At 39.1% G+C, this 26,188-nt stretch overlaps 1 protein-coding gene and 1 long non-coding RNA gene across 6 annotated transcripts in view; one reads left to right on the plus strand and one right to left on the minus strand.

The window, feature by feature from the left end:
- LOC112544103 (uncharacterized) overlaps nt 1-3,525 on the plus strand; it is a 33,670-nt gene extending 30,145 nt beyond the window's left edge. For both annotated transcript variants that reach the window (XR_012901828.1, XR_003087424.2), the window contains exons 2-4: nt 2,422-2,487; nt 2,623-2,759; nt 3,389-3,525. This is a non-coding gene — a long non-coding RNA (uncharacterized LOC112544103). The remainder of the gene's footprint in view (nt 1-2,421; nt 2,488-2,622; nt 2,760-3,388) is intronic.
- Nucleotides 3,526-3,902: 377 nt separating this feature from the next.
- Nucleotides 3,903-26,188, minus strand: part of NR4A3 (nuclear receptor subfamily 4 group A member 3) — a 30,628-nt gene continuing 8,342 nt past the window's right edge. For all 4 annotated transcript variants that reach the window (XM_075921596.1, XM_075921594.1, XM_075921595.1 and 1 more), the window contains 5 exons: nt 24,353-24,482; nt 23,447-23,619; nt 17,127-17,326; nt 15,772-15,950; nt 3,903-6,090 (listed from right to left, as the gene is read on the minus strand). In XM_075921596.1, the coding sequence (XP_075777711.1) occupies nt 5,828-6,090; nt 15,772-15,950; nt 17,127-17,326; nt 23,447-23,619; nt 24,353-24,482 (945 nt within the window). In that variant the 3' untranslated portion in view covers nt 3,903-5,827. The remainder of the gene's footprint in view (nt 6,091-15,771; nt 15,951-17,126; nt 17,327-23,446; nt 23,620-24,352; nt 24,483-26,188) is intronic.

Genomic DNA, 26,188 nt, shown 5'->3' on the forward strand with positions numbered 1-26,188 from the left:
ATTGGCATTACTGTCACTATCACATGAATAGTGAATGCAAAATTAGGGTGCTGTAATACTTTTGTTGTTTTGAATCTACTGGTTTTAGTATCATGAGAATGCCTCTTTTCCATTTAAAGTTTATCAAAAAGGTAGTGTAGTATAGTGAGTAGAGTACTGGAGTGGGAGTCAGGAGCACTGGGCACTATTCCCTGATCTACTATTGCTCTGCTGTGTGTCCTTGGACATGTCACTTATGCCAGGCCTGCACAACTCGGAAAGCGACGAGGGCTATATTACTCCAAAGAAAACAGCTACGGGCTGCAAGTAGGGATGCTCTTCCAAAAAATACCAAACATGTGGCTAAAAATGTTTGTTAAGCAAAAAAAAACCCAAAACGCGTGTCTCCACTTGGCCCCTGGCATTTGTCTCATTTGTGTCTCCTTCACCCTGCCCCTTGGTATCTTCCCCTTTCTCCTCACCTTTCCCCCCCTCCCCTCAGCACAAGCCTCTTCCCCTCCCCTACCTGGCTTCTGTCTTTTTGAGTCAAGATGTCAGTCCTGGCATCTGCTGGCGTCCCGCCCTCTTGCTCATGCCTCGCCTCCTCACGCCGGAGCGGCATGCAGGCAGCCTGGCGGCGAGAATCACCGCACTTCCCGCTCCTCGGCGGTGCTCCGCTCCTCCGCCCAGCCAGCGGATCGGATGGGGCCACGCCTCCCGTAGTTGTCACAGGCTGCACAGTGAGCCCCTGTGGGCCGCATGTTGTGCAGGCCTGTCTTATGCACTGTTTCCTCTCCTACTCTTTGCCTGTCTTGCCGATTTAGATTGTAAGTTATACTGTACAGGGACTGCCTCCTACCCAATGTGTTAGGCATAGTGATCAACATCTCCAGTGCAGCCCCTAGATGCTGCTGTAATACACATAACCAGTCATAATGTTTGTCACATTTCCTCACCAAGAAAGTTGCCGTTTTTGTGAAAAACATGCTCCAACTTTACCTCAAGTTACGCATACCCAAAGCTTTATTAGGCTTGTGTGTTAGATCAGACCAAACATTTTAATTTTGTGAATGAGCTTAAATGTTAAAAGAGAAATGGCTCTGTAGTAATAAAGGTATTTACCTCACCTCTAGATATGTTCACTCTCCTAGAGGTACAGAGGCTGTTGTTCATACCTCCTTCACAGGGATGGACTTACCATATGGACCTGACCTTGCAGTCCTTACTCAGGGCAAGCTCCCATTGAAGAACTAATTGGTCAGATCACACAAGGACTAAGTCACTTAAATACATAATATATTTAAATTAACAAGTAAATAGGAAGTTGCAGTCTGGACAGTCCATTGCCCAGTTCTACGTTCTCTGCACACCCAAAAGTTTGATTGACTTCAGGTTCAGCAAATAAGGAGGCAAGCCCCTGATCATTTAGGTCAGGACATGGATCTATTCTCCCGCCTCAGACATATTTCACTGTACATGAAATAACTGTGTGCTACGTCTACACTGCAGGGTTTTTGCGCAAGTAGTCTTTTGTGGAAGAGTTCTTGCACAAAAACTTCTTACACAAAAGCACATCCTCACCTCAAAGTGCATTGCTTTTGTGATGCGCTTTTGCGCAAGAGAGCGTCCACTCTGCATGGACACTTGCACAAGACCCCTGTCCTTTTTCAGATAGGCTCTTTTTGCGCAAGAAACCCCTGCCAAGAGTCCACACATGCCTTTTTGCGCAAGAGCTGTAGCGCAAAAAGGAGTTATACCTCGTAAAAAGAGGTTTACCTACACTGGAAAAGCCCTCTGTTCTGCCGATTTACTTGCGCAAAAGCCCATTTGAGGTGTGGACACGCTGCAGATTTTGGTGCAAAAACCTTGCAGTGTAGACGTAGCCTGTGAGTTTAAATACATGTGAAGTATTTATAACTCTTATTTTGAAGGTGGGAGCTCAGGCCCAGGGAATGTAACTCACTATTTCAATGTCTGACCAAATAGGAGACTTCAAAGATGAAAGCTACCTTGGGTCTCTTTCACTAACAATTTCATTGTTGATATTTAATTTAAAAATTAAAATAGGCAAAAAAGGACTCCCCTTTTAAATGTTTTTTGCAATCCCCTGCTTTGTGCATTCAGTTAGTGAGCCCCCATATTCTACTGCACCTCATCTGACTTGGCCTCCTGCTGGGAAGTTCCACTAAAACGCTTGCTCTCTCTGAGCCCATCTGTCGTTATGGCGATACTGAAACAAAGGCAGACATTTGTTACATCCATTTTAAAAATGCAGTGATAATTACATAGTCTTAGTTAGTAAAGAGAACCACATCGAGGAGGGGGATTCACCACACCTAAAACATGCTGTTAGCACCACCTGGTGTGTTCTCCTGCCAATATAATTAGATTCATTGAGGTGGAGGGGATGTGTGTCTCATGACCTGGTCTTCCTTTCTCCAGGCTCACCTCTTTGAGGCTGTAAGAACTGTTGACATTCCTTGCCCTTCTACACTTGATCACCTGCAGGTAAATTACAGCTGCTTGCTGGGGTGGGGTGGTCCTCAATATCTGGCTTAGATTTTGTAACTAATCGTAGTGTTGCCCACTCTCGTGATTTTGTCATGGGTCTCATGGTAATTATTGCTTTCCTTAAAACCCCAGCTCCTGGAGTCAAGTGGAGATGTGATGCTTTTAGCCTGTATTCTTAAAGGACCTGTATTCTTAAAGGAAAAGTAAGTTTCTAGTCCTTGAGGCTATGAAGAAGACTTCAAAATTTGATCCCAGTGCATCCTAAAGAGGTAAAAAGCAGAAGGCAAATAGAAATCTATTATTTTTATATAATCTGATTATTTTAAAGTCAATCTCATGGTTTTTGGTTAACCTGAGACATGATTTTTGAATATTTGGAGTTGGCAATACTGAACTGCAGGTTTTGCTTTAAGGTTGTTATTTTTTTTAAAGATATTTGAATGCAATATATACCCATTTAATTTTCCGTGTTCTTAAGCTTGCTTCCACTTTTAAGACTCAGGGTAAGCTTTTAATATTTTATAAATGATAAAAAAATTCACATCAGATTATAACATAATTAAGCATACTTATTAAACACACCGGGGGCCTCTGAAAAAATGTTATTCAATTTAATAGTTTTTAATTTACATTGTATATGTACAATAGCATTTCTTTCAACCCACAAGTTACCAAAAAAAAAAACCAAATCCCAAAACAAAATAAAACAAAAAACACCCCACACTGCTGTTAGAAGAGCAGAGAAACTTGAAATACTCTGTTGTCTGAAATAAAAGCAAGGCACTCTCCTTTAACAGCTGATATATTCCTGAATTCAGCCTGCAAAAAGGCATGTTCACACTGAGAGAGCTTGAAGAAAAGTAGTAGGTTAATCCTTAATTCTTTCTTTTGCTATCAGGATCCATCATTGATCATACTGCGCAAATAAATTTTGTGAATTTAAGTAACTGTGAGGGATATTCAACAGATTACGTGACAATGGAGAGTATCACAGTAAAGAACATCTATGGAAAACTGAAGCACACTGGCTACATGAAATTTAACATAGGGCTTGATGGACCTGCTACCATCAAGAACATGCTTCCTAATAAATGTATCTTGCTCCAAAGAAAACTAAGCTGATATGTGTGAAAATACTTTTTGAGGGCTGGTCCTATTAAGTGCTGAAAGTCCTCAGCTTGGAACTGAAGGTGCTTAGCGGCTTACAGAATTTGTCCTGAAATAAAGATGATTTCTCTAGGGACTTTGGCCCAGATTCTCAAAGGTGTTTAGGAATCTTCTTTTATACAAGGAGATAGAAGTAGGCACACTTTTGGATGGCTAGTGTGTGTGCGCGTGCGCGTTTATGGATACAAATTATATACAAAATGTCAAAATCTGTCAAAATAGATTTGTCTCGCAGGTCAGGCGTGTGACACCAACCTACAACAAACGTTAGTTTCTCTAATATTTAATTAAGCTATTATGTTTGCACATAAGCTTAAATGTCAATACTAAAAGCAAAACGTTTCCAAATATTATCTTCAGGTAAACTGGAAATATTGACTATAGTGATTAGAAGTCTGTTTTCCTATTGACCCTACTAGAAATCTTGATAGAAGAATATTTTTCATGAAGCACATCCAAACATAATAATTGATAAAATACCAGGTGACTACTTGAAAATAGTACAATTACTTGATATCTGGGTTATCTGTTGCAGCAATTAGGCAATTCATTTGGCATCTGTTTGATAGTATAATTTAATTTCCATATAAACAGCATAGTTTTAAAAAAGACAAAAAGCTAGAATGTTTAAAGCTAACAAAAAATACAGTGATATCAGGTTGACATTCAAAAAATTTTTCTTAGCAAAATGATCAACGAAATTTTGACTTAGTACAGTGCATATAAAGTTTTTTAGAACTAAAATCTGTAAATATTATTTGAATTTAGCAAAACATGAGCAAGATTTTAATATCAAAGTGCTAAACAGTACTGCCTTAAAAGTCACAGCAAAAAAACTGTAAAATAACGTTGCTCGTGAAGTGACAGATATTTTATATACAAATGGTTAATAAAAAACCCCACACACCCATGTATATACACATATATGTATATATGTACACACACGCACGCACATATTATATATAGATATAGATATAGAATTATCTATATCTATATATATAGTTCTCTAACTGGTGTGTCTGAGTCAGTGTGAACACCCCATTTAGTTACTTTGTGTAACACGGCTCCCATGAGCTGGCAGTCATTGCAATAAATACAGGCAAAGCCATTACAATATACCATGCATACAAACGTTTATACAAATAAAGACACTATGCAACAAATTATTTAATATTAATATGGCATTAACAGTATAAACATACAAAAAAGGAGTACGAACACGGAATGTTTAAACGCAGCTCACTATAGCCTTCCTAGCTCTTACATTCATACTATTTTACAAGACTTGCTTGTTCTTCAAAACCACCTTGTGCCTGTTTACTAACTTGTTACCTAGATGAACTCTAAAACTTAACTATCCCTGATGCTGACCCTGTGTGTTCCAATCACTACTTACTTCTACTTCCTTACTTAAGGAACAAGTGCTCAACTGAATCACAAATTGTCCCTGTGTCTTCCACATAAGTTTGTCAGTAAGTCACACTACATCAATTCAAGTTTGGGAAACTTTGTCGTGTAAGTTAGTGCATGTAACTTCTCACTTGATTTCTTCCATTTTATTATCATATTAAAATAAATTAGTTAATAAACAAGACTTAGTAAGACAGCACTTTAAAAAAATTGCACTTGAACATGGGAGCTAACAGCCATTGTCATTTTGCTATATCTGATTTATATGAAATATTCAGTTGGATGTTCTTTGTTAAAAAAGTGAACTTTTGTTTAGTTTGTGCCAATATGTGTGCCCTTAATACAGGAAGTATGCTAAAGGTATCATCACAAAACACATACTACCCTGGCAAACAACTACTTGTTGTTCTTGTTTTCAAACACAGCTTCTACGTTTGCATTCCCCATATATGACGAGGTGTTACACAATAGATTTTAAACAGTCATGTTAACCTTTTACTGCTGGGATAGCATTGTCCAAAAGTGCCTTATTAGCAATTTATAAAAAATCCCAAATCACACAAAAATAAACAAAAACAAGAACACAACCCCAAACAGTAAACCATTAAACTTTAGGCCTTTATTTTTCAAGGAAAAAAGTGCCCACAAAGTCCTCATTTTAGGGCGGGAGTTGCTTTTCTATTAAGTGAGAGCAGAAATGTAAGCAGTAAGTCACAATCCATTTGGTGGGCATTAGCTTTTCATGAGGGTAATTTGAGACTCAGAAAGGTAGGGTATCCAAAAACAACTTGTCAATAATGGAAGGGGGTGGCACCAAATCTTCCAGTTTCAGGTAAAAGATGCGCTGCAGTCCCAGTGTGCAGAGAGAACGCAAGTCAGCAAGAACACCCAGTACCTTAGGCTCTGCAGACTCAAGTGGTTGTCCTTTGTTTTGGCAGCTGAAAGCTAAGTGATCTTTTAAGCTGCTAGTGATCTTGTTGCATAGCTCTTCCACTTTCTTTGGTTCTTTTAATCCATGTCGTTCTGCAAAAGGATGGCAAAAGAACAGTCAAATCAGTGTCATTATGAGAATACATGTGCTCTTTATTCTAAATATCAATCTATATTTAGGTAATACTGTAACCATCAAAATGAATATATTTTAAAAGTATATAATAATATATTAGAATGGGGATGCCATGTAATATTGATTGAGCTTGTTTCATGCAATAAAATGTAATAATTGCCCTTTCTTGTTAGTAGTCAAAATATTTAGTAGTGGCTTTCAACTATAATGTAAATTATAATATAAGAAACCCAAGATAGCTACATATTTACCTACATTTTAAATTATATAAGGCATAAATTAATTGGACAATTTTATAGCAAAATGATCACAGGAGGGGTTTTGGAGATTTTCTCGCTTCCCTACCAGTTGTGAACGCTCAATAACTATGGCAACCATTATTTATTCAGTGAATTCAAGTGGAGATCAATATCCACTGCCAGCTCCCTCTGCACTAAGCCTGGAATTCCACTAGGAATTTACAGACACTCTTACAAGAAACCAAAGGCACCTAACCCATTTTTTTTACTTTGATAATCTACAGCTTTTCTTTATTGCTAAAAGGTCGGGGATAAAATATCTCTGGAATTCGACGATTTCCACCTTCGAACAACCAGCGCACAAAGTAAAAGAGCTACTGTGTTACCCATCATGAAAAACTTCTGAAGTTCTTAAAACCCAAGCAATGACTTCTAGAGAAAGTGGGGTTTTCCCTCTTCTTTATGTTCTGTTAAAATGGTGCAGTGAAGTTACACAGTCTCAGTTCATTAAGCTTGAGGAGAAAGCTCCATATTTGTGATTCATTAAATACAGTCTGTAACATGTTTCTGAACAATAATCTCAAACAACTGTTCTGCATTTTAATTTGTCTTTGAATTTCAAATGCGCAGAAATGTAAGAATTTGCCTCACAAGCAACATTATCATCCTTCATGTTTTAAATACAATTATAATTGCCAGGAAGGTGCAAGAAAAAAAAAAGATTAAATTAACTAGCAAACATAATATACTGCAGATAGTTAGGCCTGCAACCAATCAAACAAATATGATGGGAGAATGGTGAGGGAGGGTGTAAAATGGAGAGCTGTGACAGATTGATGCTCAATGCACTCGCAGTTATCTGTAGCCCCCTTCCACTCCCATCCTTATGGTCAAGATTGTGCTCCATTCTTACAATCTCTCTTCCCCTCTTTTCCATTCTCCATGAGAAAGAATGATCCGTCAGGAGGCACTTTCTTCTGTTCCTCTCCCTAAAAAGGGGAAACCAATGCAGGGAGCACATTCTTCTTTGCCCCCCAAAACTAAGAATAATGAAAGTATAGAGGCTCTATTGGGCTTCCTCACTCTTCTCAGAGATGCATGTACGTACATATGTGTTGTGGGGGCCCATGCACCTGACTTTCTTTATGTAGTAACTGCTCTGGATATATGTTTTTGATAAACTAATTAAAAATGGAGGAGACAGCAATAAAAGTAGACAGAAATGTATGGGCCTGATCAGCCTCTCATTTTTGCATTTTGACACTTGTGTATGTCCACTGATTTCAAAGGAGGTAACTCCTGAATTATGCTGGTATGAGATCAGAATAAGGCCCCACAGGTGTTACCATTTGGCCAGAAGCTACTATACTCTGCCCTGTACCATCCATCTGGCTTTCCATGTCAGAAATACATGAAAAATACTCAACTAGGCAGTACCGCTGCTTCAAACTTCTTCACCTTCAAGGAATTTCAAAACCTGATATTTGAAGTGACTTGTTTACACTCAAACACAAGAGTCAATGAATATTTAATACATTTCCAGTAAATTGTGTATAGTGTAATTATGTAAGCATGACTGTATAGGTCACCTAGAGTAAATACTTAGATGGATGCTACCATTTAAAGTACACAGTGACTACATATTTTATAAAAATTTAAAAATCTGTGAGGTATGTTTGGCCCAAGTCTTCTGGGAAATTTGGTGGAACATAAAATTCATCTCTAAATCTTTGAAGTGCTCCCACCTTTTAATCTGCACTGAGGTTGTATTTTAGCAGTGTTAGTGAAGACATATTTATAGGTCTAGAGAGCTGGTATACTTAAACAGATCCACAGGCTGACTTTAAAAAAAAATAACTATGTAGTACAGTGGAGATGTTGTAAACCTATCCCATTACTCTGTGCATTGTTGCAGAGTTTGAAAAATCAACTACTGGCCTGAGCACATACGGCCAGAAAGGTATTTAGTCACCAACATCCCTCTGAGGATCTAGGCCACAGGCATTTATTTCCCAAATCTCGAAATATTTGAATCTAAATTAGGACTAAACCTTCAATTTTGGTCTTTAATATACTTATTACACTGACAAGATTTAACGTGTTTCATTATCAAAGTGTGTCTTGTTGATTAGCTGTGATATGAAATGTCTAAATGTTATGTTAAAGGTGTTACTGGCCTAACTTTAAAAGCAAAACCAAGGAAATTTCAGAATTAAGGCATGTTCCATCCTTAGTCTATTTTGTTGTGCCACAGTATCAAAACTGTCTCTAAATAATTGATAGGATTTCATATACTACAGGAAGGGTGAAATCCATAGGCAAAACTCCCATTAATTTCAACATAGCCAAGATTTCGTCCTATATGTTCAGGTCAATCTACTGGTGACACAATGGAGCAAGTCTGAAGGATATTTTCTATCCAAATAAAGAGCTTTGTTGTGTGTATCACTTTTGAAAAAAGGTCTGGCCTTAAAATGCTGTGGTACATGACACCATCACTTTGCTTAAAGGGAAGGGCTGCAAATAACTAAATCACCAGATTATCTTCTTCAGGATAAAAAGCCATGAGATCAAACTATCCATTCAAAAATCTCCACAATAAATTCTTTATGAAAATCAACTAATATTGTCCCACCAGAGGGAATGATTTGCTTCCCACTCACCCTAAAGCCCATCCTGAACCTGGTGGGTCTTTGGGAAACCAAGGCTAGACACGCAGGCTCTACCCTGGTAATTAGGAATGTAAAAAGTTGTGCAAAAAGGTAACAGTGTAATCACTAAGAATTCTAGTGGTTACATCAGGGTGGACAATAATTTTTGGCTGAGGGCCACTTCAAAAATTTGGGGCAGGACCTAATCTGGAAGGGGCAGGGCCAGAATGCTTCTGGGCTTCCCCACCCCCAGACCATAATTGGAGTCTGGGGGTGGGGAAGCCCTTTTGCCCTCCCTTCCCACTAGGCACCCATGCCCTTGGCAGGGCAGGGAGAGGCTTCACACACTCCCTCGCCCCTAGGCCCTGATTGGCCTGGGGGTGTGAGGAGCCCGCGAAGCCTCCTCTTGCCCTGTGAGGAGCACACAGCACTTCAAAGTGCCACGTGCTGCTCGCAGGGTGGAAGGAGATGTCATGTGCTCCCCCGCCCCCAAGTCCTGACTGGCCTCGGGGTGGGGGAGCTGTGCGAAGCTTCCCTCGCCCTGCACCCACCCTGCGCAAGTGTACGGCACTTTGAAGTGTTGTGCGCTCCTCGCAGGGCGGAAGTGGGGGGGAGGGTGGAGGAAACTTCGCACACTCCTCCTGCCCCCATGTCAATCAGAGCTTGGGGGCTGAGGAACGTGTGACATCTCCTCCCGTCCTGTGAGCAGCGTGCGGCGCTTCAAAGTGCTGCATGCTGCTCACAGCGCAGAAGGAAGCTTCATGTGCACCCCCCATCCCTAGGCCCTAGTTGGCCCGGGGCGGGGGAACAGCAGGGCCTCCGCAGGCTGGATCAACCCGCTTGGTGGGCCGAATCCATCCCGTGGAGACCCTTTTCCCCCGCACCTGGGTTACATGGTTACAAGCATTTTTGGCTCTGCAGCATTCATTTAACTCCCTGCTCCTGGGGAGCAGCACGTAACTGTAATGGAACTTGATAAGCTGAAGCTTATTTGTTAACTGTTTAAACGGTTATACTTTTACATCTCTACTGGTAATGGCAGTGCCCCTATTGCTCCTCCCAGCCCATTCTTGTCAGTATGCTTCTAGATAATTTATTGAGATGGTATCTACTTAATAAACCTTTGCTGAACTCTCCACTTATGCAGTGTATGTAGCAAAGGTGTTCTTTTATCTATTAGTTTATCAGATTGCAATAGCATTAATGTAACTCTAAGTAGAGGGAGACAGATCTTGCTTGTTTGACCCATGTGCATCTCCCATTGGGTCACATTAAGACCCGGAGCCCACTGTACTGCCATTGACTCCAATAGGAGCTGGAACAGGTGTAAGCAGGTGCAGCTCCACTGATGTCAGTGGCATTGTGGCCATTGACATAGATCTCAGGTAGGCTTATTCTCTTCAGTTGTAATACATGTGTGAATAAAGAGGGTAGGGTTTACCCTGAAAAGGACGGCTAGTCAAAAAAAGAGGTTTTCGCTAAATAACTGAGGAAGTGAATAAATATTATTGTATGCAGACCTCCTTACAGCAGCAGTGGAGCAGGTGAGAACAGGTGAAAAGTAAGATTTCTCTGCCCTATGAATCACCCTGGTTAACTGAGCTGTCACCCAGTTTCGCAACAAAAATGGTATTTCATGGTGGGGGTTGGCCTCCATAAACCTGAAGAAAATGACTCATTAGCAGTAGAACTTTCAAAAACTCAGCATCCAGACCTCTGCAAAGCCCGCAGTTAATCCTGAGATAGTTGAACACAGACTCTTTTTCACACCCTTCTGCACATCACCCCAGGTGATTTCTGTGAGTCCTTGCTATAAATCTGCTGAGGGCTTCATTTCTGCAGGCACCAAATGACAAGCCTAGTTCCAGGCTCACCTTGCCTACTTTCCCTAACTCCTCCTGACAGTGCTGGTGTATAACAAGACTGGACTGATCCTTTGATGCAGGCATACATCTCTAGAAATCACCACCCCCTGCGAATATACAAGTGGCTCTGTATTTAAGTCAATCTGGGTCTCATTTAATTAATTCCTCTAGAGACATATTAATAGCCTGGATGCAACAGTCTATGTCCCTGATTGAAAAAGGGCCTCCTGGACAATTATACTGAAAATTAGGGTTTTACCCAGTTTCACTATAATTATCTTATTTCCTGTTCCCTTTTTACAAGCCCTTCCTTTTGCAAAACTGAAAGAAATTCTAGGCCTACTGTGTCTGTGCTTTCCACGTTGGCACTGTTCTACTTAAGTTTCAAATGGTTCTTTAGACCTCTGGATCCCACATTTCAAGTTCTTGAGAGTAAGTGATTCAAAAAACCAGAACAGCATAAACCTTATTTCTTGCTCGCCTGGGGATGTAGGAAGAGTATCTTTCACTGTTTTCTAATTACTCTCTTCTGGCTGATGCTCAGAGCAGTGGTGACATGCTATGGAGGAATTTGTGTCTAGCCCGGCCTAAGTAACTGAAGGAAGTAAAAAGGAGAACAGAGACAGAGAGAGGAAGATCCTGAAGGAGCACCTTCAATAAAAAAAAACCAAAACCTACTATGGTACTGTGAGTTTTGACTTAACTATTTGCAACCCACCTACATCGACCACAGGTTAGTTCTTCTAATCTAGCTGAAGGCTAATATTATAACCATATGACATGTCATAAGGGATCTATTGAGTCTGTAGCGCACTGCCTTCGATTCTGCATCAAAGCCCAGAACATCCAATAAACAGAAAAAAACCATGTGCATGCACATTTACCTAAACAACATAATGTACCTATTTAATGCATTACAAACCTCTGTCTTTTTAGTTCTTACTGTATATTTCATGCTGCTGCATACTTTTCAATTTATCTCAGTTCTCAGTAATGACGGTACATTTGCAACACCCTTCATATTTTGCAGTCTCCATATCACATTACGCAAATTATTTAATGAGTCAATTTACATATTTGTAGATATTTTGCATGTAACCATAAGTTCCATCTTATCAACATGCTTTGACCCCCACTGTGGAGAAATTAGGAGGGGGGGGTGTATAAAAGTTGTCCGCTGGAGGGCTGTGTCTACACTGCACCCCTTTTCCGGAAAAGGGATGCAGATGAGACAAGTCGGAATTGCAAACGAAGCGGGGGATTTAAATATCCCCCGCTGCATTTGCATGAACATGGCTGCTGCTTTTTTCCGGTTCGGGGCTTTGCCGGAGAAAAGCGCCAGTCTAGATGGGATCTTTCGGAAAATAAAGCCTTTTCCGAAAGATCCCTTATTCCTGATTTTAAGAGGAATAAGGGATCTTTCGGAAAAGGCTTTATTTTCCTAAAGATCCCGTCTAGACTGGCGCTTTTCTCCGGCAAAGCCCCGAGCTGGAAAAAAGCGGCAGCCATGTTCATGCAAATGCAGTGGGGGATATTTAAATCCCCCGCTGCATTTGCAATTCCAACTTGTCTCATCTGCATCCCTTTTCCGGAAAAGGGGTGCAGTGTAAACACAGCCGAGATGTATAAAAGTTGTCAGCTGTGAGCAGGTTGGCTGGGATGGGTAGAAGGATGACTGAGGGTGCAGGCAAGGGTGCTGGCACGGGTACCAGAGAGTGTCTGGAAGGTGCAGGGTTGGGTGGGGTAAGTCAGAACTGCAGGGTTGGGAGTGCTGGGATGAGTAGCTGCTAGATGTCTGGAGGATAAATGGGTGCTTGCTGTATGGTGGGAGTAGCTGGGGAGGTAGCTTGAAGCGAGGTGAGTGTAGGTGGATGCTAGGTTGGGGTTTCTGAAGACAGCACTGGATCCCCTCCTCTTTTATGCATGCTCTGCTGCTGGCTTCGCCTCCCCTGATCCTGCAAAGCTGCCGGCAGAGCAGGAGTCTGAGTATTCCCCGGTGGCTGGGAGGATCAGACGGGGTTCATTCATCTAGCTCCACTGAACGCATGGCCTCTCAGCTGGGCTGCCAATATATGTGATGCTGCTTTAGTGCAGTAAGGTCAGGGAGAGCAGCTGGAGGGTTTGATAATCTGGTGTGAAGGGGGTTCTGGGATATCACCAAGAGAAGTGAGGATGAGAGGGTTTTCTGGCTTTGGATGGTCCAGGTTAATTTTACTGTGGAAAAGGCAGGGGTCAGCGTAAAACTAGGGGGTCTGGGCAAAGGGGAATGGCTTTCCATGGGATTGGGGGGAGGGGTTTGACCATTAGGAGCACAGGGGACGGAGGTGGACAGGGAGAAGGAAACTCTTTTCTAACTTTAGTACTTGTTTTTACTGTCCTCTTTGCTTGCCCTCCTGCAGGGGAGATGTTAGTTCTCTCAAATACCTCCCCTGCTACTTCCCTGCTCACTCCTGCTCTCAGCATCCCACTGACTACCATACTGCTTCCCTCCACCCCCAAGTGCACTGGCCTTTGTTTGATTCATGAAGAGCATTCTTGGGGTCAGGCAGAACAAGTAAAGCAGCCGTCTCAAAAGCCCTTCTGTTTACTTAGATACATGGTGCAGGGACTTTTCCTAGGTTGGTGCGGCCTAAAACCAGACCCAAAACAGTATGTGCAGTGGCATCTCCAGGCTGAAGGGGAAAGCTGTAACGCCATTCTCCATAGGCAAATCCCACAACAAGGAGTATTAAACCACAATGTTCTCTAGATTACAGACAGTCCCCGAGTTGTGAACGGTTAACTTACGACTGCTCACCTTTACGACTGAAGCTGTCATAAATGGCGGACAGCGCGGTCGTGTGTAACTCTATGGGGTCTGACTTACGAACAAACCGAGTCACGACCAATTGCTTAGTCCGTAACTGGTTCGTAAGTCGGGCAGAGGCTGTACAACTATTCCCCATCACTGAGAAATAATAAGAATGAAGATAACCAACACTGCTTATGTAGCTCAAACAGTATTTTGTGGTGTTCCTTCTATTGTACCATCTCTCTCTCTCTCTCTCCTTTCTATACTACTCATCATCTTGTGGTAAATGCTTACAAACATATTAATGTAAATATGCCAACATCATAAGAAAAAAGAATAAATAAAAATGTGTATCAGTTTCAAACGACACTACAAATATAAGGGGAAACAATGGCAAAGTTTGACAAGAAGCACAGCACCAGTAGGGAGAGAAATGTTATTTCTTCACGTTTAAAGGAAATGATTACTTTCATTTGTCTGGAGATTTTGAGAAGACAAACAAAACAGAGTATACAGCTTATATCCAAAGGGATTTTATCACTGGAAAAAGTAAGAAACATGGGACTGTATTAATTAAAAGTTATTCTCATTACATATTTTATGTGGAGCCAACTTACCCACAGGACAATCTTTACCTGTTTATGCAAGAGCAACTGAACAGGTTGTGAATGAGCAAGCAACATGATGATAAAACAGTGTTTGAGTAGAATGTATCACATGTTCACAGGAATTTGCATGAGGTTTTATTCCTTTAAGTAAATCCCCAAAATTTCAAGGAAAATAATTAGGAATGGGTCTCAATTAGGGAAAAGGAATTAAAAAAGGTTAAGGACATTTTCTTCTTGCTGTACCAATTCATTCATGGTGGGCCTAGTTCTTACATGAGTGTAAAGCAAAGTAACCCTACCCAAGTTATTCTGCATGTAGACCTGTGTAAATGAGCTAAAAATCTCTCTTAGCCATGATGAAATTAATATACATTGATTTTTTTTTTAAAGGAAAATTATTTTCATAGGAAACCAACACTGAAGTGAAAACTAGTATGCATTAAATCATCCCAGCTGCAGGAGGGAAAAGTACTCTAGAAACTCTCAAGATGAAACCCTGGTACTATTGAAGACAATGGGAATTTTGCCATTGACTTCAAAGTAGCCAGGATTTCACCTCAGGTTTCCAGAGAATCATTTCTTCAAAGGTGAAAGAATGGTGTCACTGTCAGGGTACAGGGAGTAGAACTTTAAACTTTGCAGATGCCCTGAGATCGGGAGGAAACCCATTTTCATTTCTGTGGATCTCAGGGCATCTTTGTAAAGATTCAGCCCCCTGCACCTTGGTGCCATGGTACAATGAGGTGCTGTGTCATCATTGAAGACCCAACAGCATCTGTATACTATCATCCTCTCTCAGAGGAGTTAAACAGAAAGACAGGAAATGAATGCTGTTCTGAATAACACAACTCCTGTTGTATTTCTACAAGACTGTTAGGGACATATACCTCCATCTCTCTCCACTTCAGCCAGCTATGTCCCTCCTCCCCCAACTACACAAGCTTCAATTTGCAACATTTAAAGGAAAAGGCTTCTGCTATCTCAGGAAGAGAGACATTTTGTTTTATAGCTTAGAATGTCCCCATTCTGTGCTTACTAGCCAGATATGCTAAACATTTGTACTACGGTAGTTTCATCTCCTTTGCCCTATGCAGCAGAGAGAATGAAATGGTTTTTTGTGTACAGTATGCAGAAAAATTGCCATTGTGTGTGTGCACGCACACACACATACTGTGCACTATTTGGTCTGAGATTTAATTCACCTTTTTAGAGAATATTCCAAGAAAGCATAAAACCATGGAGAAAGAGGGAGTCATTCAGATTCCATTTTAATAGGCATTTCTGGAGTGAGCGAGAGAATGCGTGCATGAATGAATGAATATACACGATTGCCATCCAGCACTTTCAAATATTGCCATTACAAATGTTCAAAAATCAAGCTCATCTCATCTGGAATATAGCAAAATCAACGGAAAGAGGCTCATATCTATGCTAACTATTCAGTACTGGTGTTTGAAGATTTCTGTTACCAAAAGAGCACTTACCTGTGATCATACTTAGAGCTGATAAACATGCTAAGGCTGGGATATCAAGGTTAAGGCTCTGTAAATTTAATGAAAAGTCTTTAATTGACTCGAGCCACTCCCCAAATCCTCGAAGGCACTGAAGTCTATGAAGCACAAGTCCATTGCAGAATACAAACTTATCTTCAGCAGTATCAGATCTTGAAAAAAATTTAAAATAAATACACATTATTTTACAAATAGATTTATATATAATACTGAAATATGCATACTTTAATATCTAACACATTATTACGGGGCATATGTGGGCATTCATGTTTGACAATATGGTTCTTCCTTGAGGCGAAAATACAACATACAAGTTTCTATGACTGCTTACTTTGTAGAGTTATAAGCTTGAGGTTAACAGTAGCATGTGGTATAGACTGTCTAATTAGTTAAGATTTTTGGTCCTGCCAAAGGCACAAGCAACAGATACATTTTACATTAAATACTCTGTGTTTGAACCTAAGGAAAACAAAGCATGTATGTTCTGAAATACAATAATAATATGAAAAAGCAAAGATTATTTTCATTCTGTAACCTTCACTGTTTCCTCCCTCACATTTCACAAGTTTCAAAAGTGACATAGACAAAACAATAGAAAACATATGAACTAATGTACACAAAGAGAATATACTGTAATACTCAAGTCAGATAATCTCTGATGTAAAAAATTGACAGTACATGTCAAACTACAACCAAACACTGAAAAAAACCCTGTTAAAAGCAAGCAAACAAACATAGTTCATTTTGACCCTAAAGAAATAAGGGCATAACTCAAAACTCCATCCTGGGATTTCCCTCTAACTATCTGAGGTACAATGCCTTAACTAGTGCCAAACTGATGAATTGCACCTCACTCTATCAAATGACTTGGTATTAGGAAGAAAAACAATCTGAACACGATTCTGAAGTCCCTTTATCCCCTTCCAAAACAGAATTTCAAGACATGTATGTGAAAGAAAAAAAACCACCCTCAAATCACTACATTACAAATGCTTGTCTACGGGTCATGTAGGCAAATATAAAACAGCCTCACTCAAAAGTAAATAAGGATAAATTATGATTAAAAGGGGGAAAGAAGATGTGGTTAATCCAATAAATGGAAGCATGTTAGTGAGAATAACATTATTCCATTTTTCTACATTATTTTCTCATTTATCTTCTTCTGAATAACAAATTGAACATGATATTTTGTGGATTCATGTCTTTTGTTGCTGCTTCTTTTTGGCTGCTTTCACCAATGACAGAAGTAAAGCTACTGCTCTACTTAAAAATTCAATAATTTTTCACGTCAATTTAATATGGGATTATTTTCAATCACAAGCAATTACCTGATGGAGAGTCTTAGTACAAACAGCTCCAAAAAAGCTGATTCTATGAGTAACGTCTGATCTTCCTTTGGGAGATCAGTAAATCCTGGAATTTTTTCCGCCCAGCCCCTGGATATGTCAATGGAGGCAGTCAGAAGATTATAGAACTGTTGTACATGTTCTGCATCTGTGCCTGCAGCAGCCTGGTCAGTGGAACAGTACTAAAATAAAAGCCACAGAAAGTAATATTATGCATTTTTAAAGAATGTCACAATACAGACAATGCTGTCTGCTCAAGAATGATTTCTGAGAGACCCTCAATGGAAAAGACAGTAGGTTATTTTATGTAATACATACATGTTTTTCTTTTAATATAGGTAGCCCTAGAAAATCTATAACTATATGCATTTATAGAAATCAGGCATTTTATAGAATACCAAATTTGGCCTTTATCTATATGTTATTAGTCAATGGAATTAGAAATTGAGGGAGGGGGAATAACTTGTAAAACTAGAAGGATATAAAAATTCTATTAAACATATCGCAATTTTTAAATTTCCCACTTATGAATTTAGCTCAGTGTATTGTAAATGCAGATTTTCTCCAGAACCTCTCAAATCACTCTTTAGCAAGGAGATGTGGGATAAATCTTTTTTATTATTGGACATATACAGCATCAATCCATTCGAATAAAAAATTGGTTCAAAGTAAAATAATTGGCCAAAATGACCTCATTATTTGAGCCAAACAATTTTTAAGACTAGGCAAAGAATACATCATCGTGTTGACATGACCAATGTTTCCAATAACCCTAGCTTCCTTAACTTTCCCATGGCCTGCCAACAGACTGCAGCTCCTTCCTCACTATCACTTCTGACTTCTGAATTCAAAATCTTATGCTCAGGGTCTACCCCTGGCCCTATACTCTCTCTGTGACGTGGAACACATCCAGAATGGTGAGGCCTATTCCTGTGTCTGAGAACTGCTGCTGGTTTCCTGAGTGGGGAGAGATGGGCATGGAATTTACTCCAAGGCTATAACAACTTCCTCTCCACTTCCTCCCCCACACTGGGAGGGATTTAGTGCAAACAATGTCTCACTACCCTCCTGCTCAAAAAAAAAAAAAAAAAAAAGAAGAAGAAGAAAAAGGTAGCTAGTGAGATATCCACAGCTGACAGAGGATAGAGAGGGGGAAGGTGCAAAGAGGGACCCTAGGGTGAGTAGTTCTTCTCCACTTCATACTCCCCTAAGGGAAGCAGGTTCACTGATGGTATAGAATAAGGAAGATGAATAGTCTCAGAAGCATGGATAGGTTGGAGATACACAAGAAGTGATACTGGAAACCTGCATAACTCTGCCATGGGTGGGGGTAATTCCCGTCTGCTCAACCCAGCATTATCTGCAGGTTGATTTCTCATCCTGTGCTCCCATTGCCTCCCCCTGTGATAAAAGCCCATGTGAATCCCTCTGATGAAGTTCATATGGAGAAAAATCCTGCCCCTGCAGCTATGGAGGGAGGGGGGGTAAGGAGGCACATACCACATTGCAAACAGGAAGATGCAGGATTGAGGAAAAGGGGTCGGGCTGTGCAGGGCATGTACATTACTTTGTACATGACTTTGGTTCTCCCCCCATGAAGAGGGATGGGAATGAGCAAGTGGGAACAGAGGCTACTCAAGCCTTTGTGGACTGTCTATGTTGCTTCTTCATGGCCTGGAGAGGGATAGGACAGAGGATGATTTCACTGCCACCATGGGTCCCCTGTGCATCTTCCCAGTACTTGGCCCTGATGCTCAGATCGGGTGCTGGGATTTGGATTTGACTCAGGTTAGCAGGGCAAATTAATCTGGCTCATCCGTGACATCGGAATTCAAGGAAAGCATGCTGCCCAGAGCATCAGTTCCCAGGCTGTGCTGAGGAGGAGGAGCTGGAGGGTATGTGGTGCCATGGGGTCACATCAAATTGCTATATTTTCCCTCTGGGCATGCCATCTAACTCCTGTGTGCGGTCAGCCTGTTTGCTAGCTATTACAAGACTCATCCCTCCAATATAAACAACAATGTACATCTACCTACAATTTTGGCCATATAGCAGGATACCTGGTTAGTAGGCTACAGGGTAGGCCACAAGTGATTAGAAAATAAGAAGTGCAACTGAACAAGCTGCACAAATTCTCAAAAGCAAAATGAGATTGGAGGGGAGGGACTGACTGGACAGTTACTTGAGACTCATGAGAAATCTTCACTAAAATGCACCAGCACCCAAGTACCTCCAAAATGCTGAATGATATCACGCATTTTTGGATGTTCTTTGTCATGGTTCCTGGGTAAGAAAAACATCTCTCTTCTCCTATAGCCAGGTCCTGCACCAAGACCTCTGCACATAGGGAATCCTTTATACGTGGATCCCTCCATCCCATGTGAAAATTTTGTAGGGTAGCAACTTTTGTGGTACACCCTGTATCCACACAAGGTGAGGGGATGGGTGTGGGGCAAGGAACAGGTGGACCTGATTTGAGGGAGGGCAAGTGTGTGTGTGGGTTACACAAGCACCCACCAGCCCCACACATATTGCTCAGAAAAGGTAACACACCTCCAGGCTGTATTAACCTTTCTGCAGAGCCCTTCCTATCAGGAGCCCCCATTTAATGGAGATTTGGAGACAAAGCCAGAGAGCCCCAGGGCCAATATGGAATAGAGAGAGCCTCATCACCTCCTGTTTGTCCCTAAGGAGACCTGCTCAACTGTGTGGGCATTGAACTATGGCACATTCAATCCATGGGGTCAAACAGAATGACCTGATGAAAATTCCTCCCCTTTGCACAGGTGTTTCTGAGGCAAGGAATGCTCTGAACCATAGAAACCAGAAAAAGGAAAAATATATATACTGTTCTAAAGTCATCCCATGGGTAGCTCATTTGAAGCAAGTAGAGATAAATATGGCCCAGTATTTTTAAAGTACTCCTTGAACATATTACTTTGACCTACTGATAACAACAGCACGTAATGTTACCATTTTATAACTAATGTGAACATTTTTGTGTTACGCAATAGAAGCAGGTTTATTAAATTGAATATATGTTAATAGCTATGCATATTTCTTATTTAGATTTGTTTTCCTAATTCTAGTAACTTAATCCAGCCCATGGGAGCATGATAAGTAGAATGACAAAAACTGTATTTCCTGCATTTGAGTGGTTAGTCACTGCTAGAGTATGCCATTCGTTACTAGAAACGTTCACATTTTACCAAAAAACAGATGACACAAAATGGGCCAAATTCTACAGTCCTAAATTACACACAAATCATTCCCTACACTGGGAAAACCCAACAATCAACCCATGGGAAGTGGGCTGGTGTTTATCTCCCTCCTACATACAACTACTTGCAGGCCTGGCTCAGTCAAGAGGCCATTAGAAAGAAGAGAGAGCCCTCCTGGTGTTTATCTCAGTCCTACACACCGCTATGAGGCACTCTGACAGAAAGTCAGAAGAGGGGACCTTCTCCTGGCCCTTAGGACATGGCTCATTTACGAACAGAGCTCTCCAGGGAACCTTCCCTGTGATTGCTGTCAAGATTTTCCCTAAGGGGAGCTCCAGTGTACAGCAGCATTATTTTATGTAGGATATAAAAATCCAATGCTGCACATAATGGTTCACTCCTTCCTGCTTATGTCACACCTCACGAAGCATGCACAGTTACAAAAACGTGGAGAGGGCTTCCTTAGGTTTCAAAAGAAGAATCAATTATACTCTTTTAGTGCATCTGCATTGTGACCCTGGCATTTGTTTAATTTCTGGCCTCTATAAAAGCAGAGGGATTATTATAAATACAGATTACTGCCCTACTCTATCTTTAATCAGGCAAAATTCTTATTGAAGTTGATGGGAATGCTGCCTGGATAAGGAGTGCTAGATTTGGCGCTTGATTCTCCTGTCACTTTACACAGTATAAATCTGAACCTCATGGAATTACAACAGTGAAACAAGGGTGAGACCAGAATATGGCCTTTGGCCTTTAATGAATTATAAAACAATCTTCCCAGTAATTGTTTCTGAAATCAAATATCTAAATATTCTATTACTGTGGACTGGTAAATTAAAACCAACTCTGAAATGAAGAGTAGCAATGTTCTGAATAGAAAATATTCAAATAAGATTTATTTTAACATCCCAGGGTTATATGATTGCTTGGATTTTGTTTGTGCAATGTATTGATTTTTTTAACAAACTCTTGTATTGAGGTTTTTATTACTATTTTCTTATGGCAAGCAAGACAATATTATTAGTTTACAATATGCCAGACATTTGAAAAATTAAGGCCTATTCCTGAAATGTATTGCTTGTGAGTTTCCCTCCACCCATGCACTGGGACCAACCTTATGTAATGTATTGTAGAATTAGTATGTTACTGGACATACCTATATTTACTCTGCTCAGCCACAGAATTCATGAAAATAGTTTTGTAAGTACATGTATTTACTACATATACCATTCCATTAATATCAGTTGATTTACAGTTTTCATGTTCACTCTCATTGCTTAAAATTATGCAGAATATGTACAAAAACAGAATTTGTTAATTTATTTTGGGAGGCTTAAGAGCATTGAGCTACTCAGCTTAAAAAGAGCTACTAAGCACTACCAAGTATTATATTTTACTCTAAAGTAAAATTAGGGTATCAAATCTTACCAGAAACTAAGCAGACACAAAAGAATCATTTAGTTATGAAGCATAAACTAATTTAACATCAACTGTGTAGTTTTCCATAGACTTCCAATAAAATTGTACATGATCATAAAAAATATTAACCACTTCAATGTACATACTATTTTTTTATGAAGTGAAATAGTCACTGTAAATTTTAAAAAAATTCCATAAAAATACACAATTTTCATTGGATTTTTGTCAATGTCAAAACTCTAAACATCTATCAGTACACATCTAGGGGCTCAATTCTGCATATATAACTCTACTCACATTAGTAATTCCATTTAATTCAGTAGGACAATGTACATGAGTAAAGTTATTTGCATGCATAAAAGTTTATAAGTTTAGGCCCTAATTTTAACTTTTGGAAAATTGAAATAAATGAAAATATACCCAATACATTCTCCCATTAAAATCATTAGACAAAAATATAAAGTGGGTGCTTAATAAACATAGTAAAAATAAATCTATAGGTAACTATAGATTAGACTGTAGCAAAGATCTATAATGTGCCTATGATTATTAAAGCATGTCAATATAATTACAAAGATATAAAAAGGTTATTAGTAAATATAAAATAGAATATATCTTCTTAATACCAAATGATGAATTGTCTGCATAGAGTGATGGATGTTGTTTTGATACAAAGTCAAACCAATTCTATATTTAATAACATTTAATAAAGATAAAGGGATTTGTTCATGATTTTCCACATATTTATTTTTTCTTTGTTTTAGATGTTCAGTAATATATTTCAGTAATTCCATGTGTGCTATAGCCTATTTTCTGCAATAGATGACAAAATACCTCAGCAATTTTTAAATTAAATAAATATATTATATAAAATAAGGTTATAAAAATCTAATAAATTTTGAGATTTCTTTGCTTGATCAATTATATTTTTTAGTGTTATTTAAAGGACTATTTGACAGACTTGAATTAATAAATAAAAAATAAAATAATAATAGTAACTAGCTTTCATATAGTGCTTTTCATCTGTGAGTCTCCAAGCAATCACAAAGGAGGTCAGTATCATTAAAATTTATTCCTTAAATATAATATGCATCATATTATGCAATGGTCCAATCCTGCTCCCACTGAAAACGATGGCAAAACTCCTATTGATTTTTAACTGGAGCAGAACCAGGTCCTAAATTGCCTATTTGTTTCAATAACCTCCTTTGTAATGTGCTATGAAACCTACTGATGAAACACATAGTTTAAGAGCTAGGTATTATTATTAGGTTTTCCAAACTGGAAATTACAGTTAATACCTATAATTGGTTACAATAAATCCTACAATTGACTGCATAGGGGCACATCCCAGAGTTTGACCCTAGTCCCTTTGAGATCAGGGGGCTCTGGGCACAGTCTGTTGCTGGATCAATGTCCTATTTATCTATGTATACTTGCTTTACCACACCTGTGGGTGCAGATAGTATCGTGTCTTAAACTCTATCACAACAAATAGAGGCCAAAATAATTTCCAATGAAGCTCCATTTAAGTCATTGCCAACACACCAGAATAGGGCACTGGGTTTTACAGTTTTCTCTCATTTCAAATATACTGATTTTTAAATTAAAAAAATACAATGTAGTAATTTTTTCTATGCAAAAAATCATAAAACATACTCTTGAATAATCAAGTTCTCTGGGAGTGGAGTCAGTTAAAGCACGGACCAAGGCATTCATCATACTGATTGGAGGAGAAGGTGGGGAGGGCTGGGAAGGTTCCTGCTGTAAAGGGCTCTTTGGTTTGGAAGGCAGCCGACCTCTTCTTCCTTTCAGGCTATCAGTACGGACAACTGATTAAAGAAGAACAAAAATCAGTCCACAAAAACATCACCAAGCAGCTTCAACCACAGATGAGTCCCAGGTGAGTTCTTATTTATGATTATTCCAGCAAAAAACATAATACGTCTCCATTTAGGTAGTTAGCTCGCTAGACAGACAATGCTGCCATCTTTAATTGCAGAGATATAAGTGATAACATGTCCCATGCTATGGGCCTGATCCTGAAAATGCTTATTCATGTGAGTTCTCCCATTGATCGGACTACTCACATACTTAAGAACTTGCAGGATTGGGGCCTATGAATTCAATCCTGGCTCCATTCCAATCAATGGCAAACCTTATATTTAATTCCACAGGAACAGTCTAGTGCCTAATGTAAAGGCACACAGGACACAACGTATTGTAGCCCCTCTGTGAGGTGGCAGCCAACTGCAGTACAGCACACTGTACAGTAGAAAAAAGAGGAGGAACTTTGGCCAGGATTGATGGGAAAAAAATTCATCCTCTGATGACTTTGCTGTTTTTGAACGTGTGGTTCTAGAGAATCCAGACATTATAAACCTAATACCAGGAATAGTGTTTTTTTTTTAAAGCTACATATATTGCATATACCCACACTCTGGGGATGAGTAAACTAGAAAGCCTACCATTATAAAATTCCTCATAAAAATTAAATCTATGTATTTGGACATAAGCAAATGTAATACTCAGATACGTGTGCTTATGATAGCACACGTTCCTTACCTTCTTTAACCATGCCGACACTGAGACACTTCTGAAAGCGGCAATACTGGCATCTGTTACGACGTCTCTTATCCACTGGACAGTTTTTATTTGCCAAACAAACATATTTTGCATTTTTCTGAACTGTTCTCTGAGAAAATGCAACACAGAAATAGTCAACTGATAGTTTCTTGAATGAGCAAGGACCTGACAAGATGTATTTTAATTACAATGTGAAAAGCGACAGTGCAATTTGTATAATTAGATAAAATTAATTTCCTAACACACTAGCCTGCAGGAAAAACAGTTTTATTGGTGTTAGCTGCTGACAATGAAAATTGTCTAGGATTGTTCTGAAGCAAGTCTCAGGAGACAGCCAACTTTGAATGATAAAATCATATCTGAAATTACCAGGTCATCGCATCTACCTTTGGGGATTAGATTATCTCCGCTTTTAATATCCCTTTGGGAACAATTTTCTACTTGGTTCATTCCCCTGATTATTACTGACCTTATTAAAACAGAATCAAAATGATCTGGTATGTACTTCTCCTGCTATCACTGTTGTTAGTCAAATATCACAATAACTGGTTTTGCTAGCCATTAAAATCAGCACAGATTAAATAAAAACTACATAAACCAAACCAAACCAAACTAACCTCCCCGGCACTCCCAACCTTCCACAATTTAGTTAACTCACATGGAAAAATAACTTATTTTGGATAACATTAATTGAGTTATATTGTACCAATACTTGCTTAGCTATAGAACAAATGTTTGGAGAAGATGCTGGCCAATTTATTTTTAAAATCCTTCATTTATATTATATCAAATAATTTTGAAAGCTATTAGACAACTCAAATTTTATAAAAGTAAATTAATACTAGAAAAAGAATAAAACAGATATTGGTATAAACAATTTAAAATGTTTTAATATTTAAAATCAATGGTACTGAAATAAAGTAACTCAATTTCACCATAAATGAGCATTTAATAGAAAAATTAAAAGCAGTAACAATATATCTAATAATTACTGTGACATTATAAATGAAATCTTTCATTAATATGGAATTATGCAGAAAGATGTTATTTCTATCACAATTTGTGTTCCTAGCGCACTAAAAGAGAAGATCACAAGTAAAAAAAAAAAAAAGAAACACATTAAATCATTCATCTCTTAACCTGCAAATTGCATGTTAGACTTGTAAAATCATTTTGCAAATTTAGGGCCCAATCCTGTTCCCAAATAAAGTCACAGCAGTTTTGCCATTGATTTCCACAGAAGCAGGAACAGGACCTTAATAGCTCATTCTCCCAGATGATTTTTTGCTAACTATTCTAATTCTACCCAAACAACTGAGGATTGCAATAGATAAATGTATTGTATTATATTATAAAAATATTATCATTGAGTAATGTTACTAATAGTAAGTCCAATAAAAATGCTTTAAACTTTCAGCTTCTATCAATGCCAATGGAAAAACTCCCATTAACTTCAACAGGAGTATGTCTCTAATCTTTACAGAAAGAAATTAACTAAATCAACCCTTCAACCTTGATACTAATAGATCAAACCCTAAGATATGTCCCAAGCTCTAAATTTAAACATGCCATTTATAAGAGTAAACTGAAACCGTACATACCATCTGTAGAAAAAAAAATCTAAAAACTAAAACCTATCATTAAAAACAAACAAAAAATACACAAACCCAGAAAGCATAAACAGAGTTTCTTCATACTGAATCTATTATGTATTATCTGGCCCCAAAACCTTCTCTGTTAGTCTCTCAGCTAATACTGAGACTCTGTACAGTGCTTAGTCATCCCACTACTTCATACCTTTCACAGATTAAAATT

This window comes from Pelodiscus sinensis, chromosome 2 (genome assembly GCF_049634645.1).
Source record: "Pelodiscus sinensis isolate JC-2024 chromosome 2, ASM4963464v1, whole genome shotgun sequence".
NCBI lineage: Eukaryota > Metazoa > Chordata > Testudines > Trionychidae > Pelodiscus > Pelodiscus sinensis.